The sequence below is a fragment of the Bison bison genome, unplaced genomic scaffold (assembly GCF_000754665.1).
Source record: "Bison bison bison isolate TAMUID 2011002044 unplaced genomic scaffold, Bison_UMD1.0 scf7180017863178, whole genome shotgun sequence".
Classification (NCBI taxonomy): Eukaryota; Metazoa; Chordata; class Mammalia; order Artiodactyla; family Bovidae; genus Bison; species Bison bison.
In genome coordinates this window covers 12,736-15,367 of record NW_011493750.1, presented here as the reverse complement: position 1 = coordinate 15,367, position 2,632 = coordinate 12,736, and the positions used below count along the sequence as shown (strand labels likewise).

Genomic DNA, 2,632 nt, shown 5'->3' with positions numbered 1-2,632 from the left:
TGCACACAGGTCTTGTGGTCATTGGGGGCACTTTGCTGTGCCTAGAAAACCTAGGTCCCAACCAGGTGCAGGAGCTGGAGAATCAAGCCCTGCTACCCGACCTGCAACAGAAGTACATGACTGCGCTGGCCAACCCCCGCTGGCTGCTGCAGCCCGTCCCTGGAAGAGGCAGGAAGGACATCTTCCAGGTGGACATCCCCCAGCACCTGATCCTCTTTGGGCAGGAGGCCTGTCCAGACTGGGCTTTCGAGAGGAAAGTGACCAAGATACCAGCACATGGTGATACCATGCAGTCACCACCATGCTCTGGACTTGCCCATCTGGTTGTGTCTGAATCGGCCCTGCACTGCAGTGCCCAGTTGGTGCGGGGCTGGGGACAGGGACTCCCCTTGCATGATGCTGCTCTGGACTCAGCGAGAGACTCCGGGACTCTGAGCTCTACGAATTGATGGTGTTGCCACTCATTTTGGCCCTGCTGAGTCTGGGTGGTTGAGAGAAATGTGTTGTTAGGAAACTAGTTAGTGTTTTTCCCTCTCTGTTCTGGTCCAAATTCCTAATGTTGGAACAGTGTCCACGGGGTGATAGGGGAAGGCCGGGGGTGGGGCTGAGCATAAGCAGGCAGAGAGGCCTGCAGGCCCAGAAACAGGCCGTGGTTTGTCCTTGCACGTGACACTTGTCCTACTGTAAAGTGTTCCTTGGCTCTCAAATTATGTGTGTTGGACTCAGTGCCTGGCCGCCTCACATCCAAAGATAGGCTTCTAAATACAGCCGTGAGGGCAGAGTGACAAGGGCTGGTGTTCACCTTGTGGAAACCTTGTACTTGTCTTTGGCTTTGGGGTAATGTGTTTGCAAGGCACTTAGTGGCTGGGGTGACCCTGCTTTCCAGTGAGCCTCTTGAGGAAGCCCCTGGATAGGGAGCTGGGATGCTCAGCTGCTGATCAGAAACTTGTGGCATCACTGGGAGATCCTTGAGGAGCCCCTTCTGCTGCAGGGTGTATGACTCATGGGAGGTGAAACACCCAAGGTCAGGAGCCCAGCTGAGCCATCTGCTGAGCAGCAGGCAAGGCCCAGGGACCAGTCCATCCTGGGTTTGCCTCAGCACTCGGCTCATGGATCAGACCATTGGATGAGCCTGTGAAATGCTGCTGTTTCAGATGAAAATGGACCATGGGGACAAGACTGAAGATTGCCTGGGGCATGGGCTTCCAGCCTCTTCTAGCTCACCCTGTGCCATGTGTGAATACAATGGACAGATAGAAAGAACACAGACTCATAGTTCTCGTTTGATTGTTTATTTACTCCAATGGAGTTTTGCTTGACTTTATTAGAGCCAGAAATCTATTTTTAATTATAAGAGAGTGCTTTTGAGTGTCCCTAGGTATCTGGCAGCTCAGGGATTGGGCTTGTTCTTGAGCTGCTCACAGAGGGCACACTTATAATCTGAGGACTCTCCCTGCTCATCCTCCGCCTCAGGGGCCTCATCTGGTGCCATGACTAAAAGGCCCGCCATCAGGATGGAGTAACAGGTGTTGTACAAAGCCATCACCGATTCGTAATCTGGGTACACCGGGGGGCTCTCGGGCAGTTTCCCTGGGCTGTCCCTTTCAGCAGTAGCCGAGGGCACAGATATGGCATTGCTGGATGTGCCCTCTCCAGCCGCCCTGCTGGGGCTGCCCTGCTCATTGGGGAGATGGTTTTCCCCAGCCCGCCTGGCTACACTGCCCACAGACAGGTCAGAGAACACAAATGAGCACTGGCTGGGGGTTCTGCGAGCAGTTGGCATCCCCTTCTGGACTTTGTTGCCAGCCTTTTGGGTGAACTCGTTGTGGTGGAATTGAGGAGAGTGTCTGGTTGCCACCACTCGCTTCTTTCTCTTTGGAGTTGTTGTGCCAGTGGCAGGCTGAGAAGTTGTTCTGGTGTTGCCTTTCCTCTGGATGTTCTGCAGAAGGAGAGGCTTGTCTCTCTGAAAATTGGAGTTTCGATAAATCTGAAAGCAAATGAATCACTTTAGGCATGAGAGGGGAGAAGAGCCCTTCCTCACCACCCTCCTCCCCACAACAGTCCGGGCAGTGCCTAAGTATAAAGACAAGGTCTCTTCATTCCTGGCAGGTTATGAGGCCCTAGCATGTCACTCCCTAGAGCTCCCCCAGGGCCGTCTTCACTTGAGGTGTTACTGGCCCTCCCTGACATCAAGTGGCCCCTCAGTGTCTGGAGTCACCCCCATGGATCCTGTCTAATAGGGGTGGTGGAACACAATAGATCCTGCTTTCTCTTCTTTTCTTAACCACCCTCTCATGAGAACAACATTCTCCTGGGAAATGAAACCCGTCCAGCACTCAGCTCATCTAGTCTAGTCTCCCCAAAAGGGCTTTTTACGTTACCATGAGCTTCTTCCCTGTAGAGTGACTCGAAGGGCGGACTTTCCTGAACCCGTACAGGTTCAGTTCACGGATGAAGCTCTTGATGCTGTCTGTCTCGAAGATCTGGTCCATGCCTCTGCGCTGGAGTACCTCTATCTGGAAGAGATCTGCCTCGATGACCACTGTATCTCCCTCATCGTTCCAGTGCACAGAGGTGAAGGCTGCATCCTCCACAATCCTCCAGAGCTTCCTGGGGAAGGACAGCCCAAGGA

The 2,632-nt window shown here is 53.5% G+C and overlaps 1 protein-coding gene across 1 annotated transcript in view; it reads right to left on the bottom strand.

Annotated features, from left to right (window-relative positions):
- Positions 1–1,390: 1,390 nt before the first annotated feature.
- The window catches only part of LOC104983682 (heat stress transcription factor A-5-like), a gene marked incomplete at its 5' end in the record, with an annotated part of 2,234 nt that continues 992 nt past the window's right edge, over positions 1,391–2,632 (bottom strand). The window contains 2 exons of the mRNA XM_010833199.1: positions 1,391–1,987; positions 2,382–2,630. Of these exons, the coding sequence (XP_010831501.1) occupies positions 1,391–1,987; positions 2,382–2,630 (846 nt within the window). The remainder of the gene's footprint in view (positions 1,988–2,381; positions 2,631–2,632) is intronic.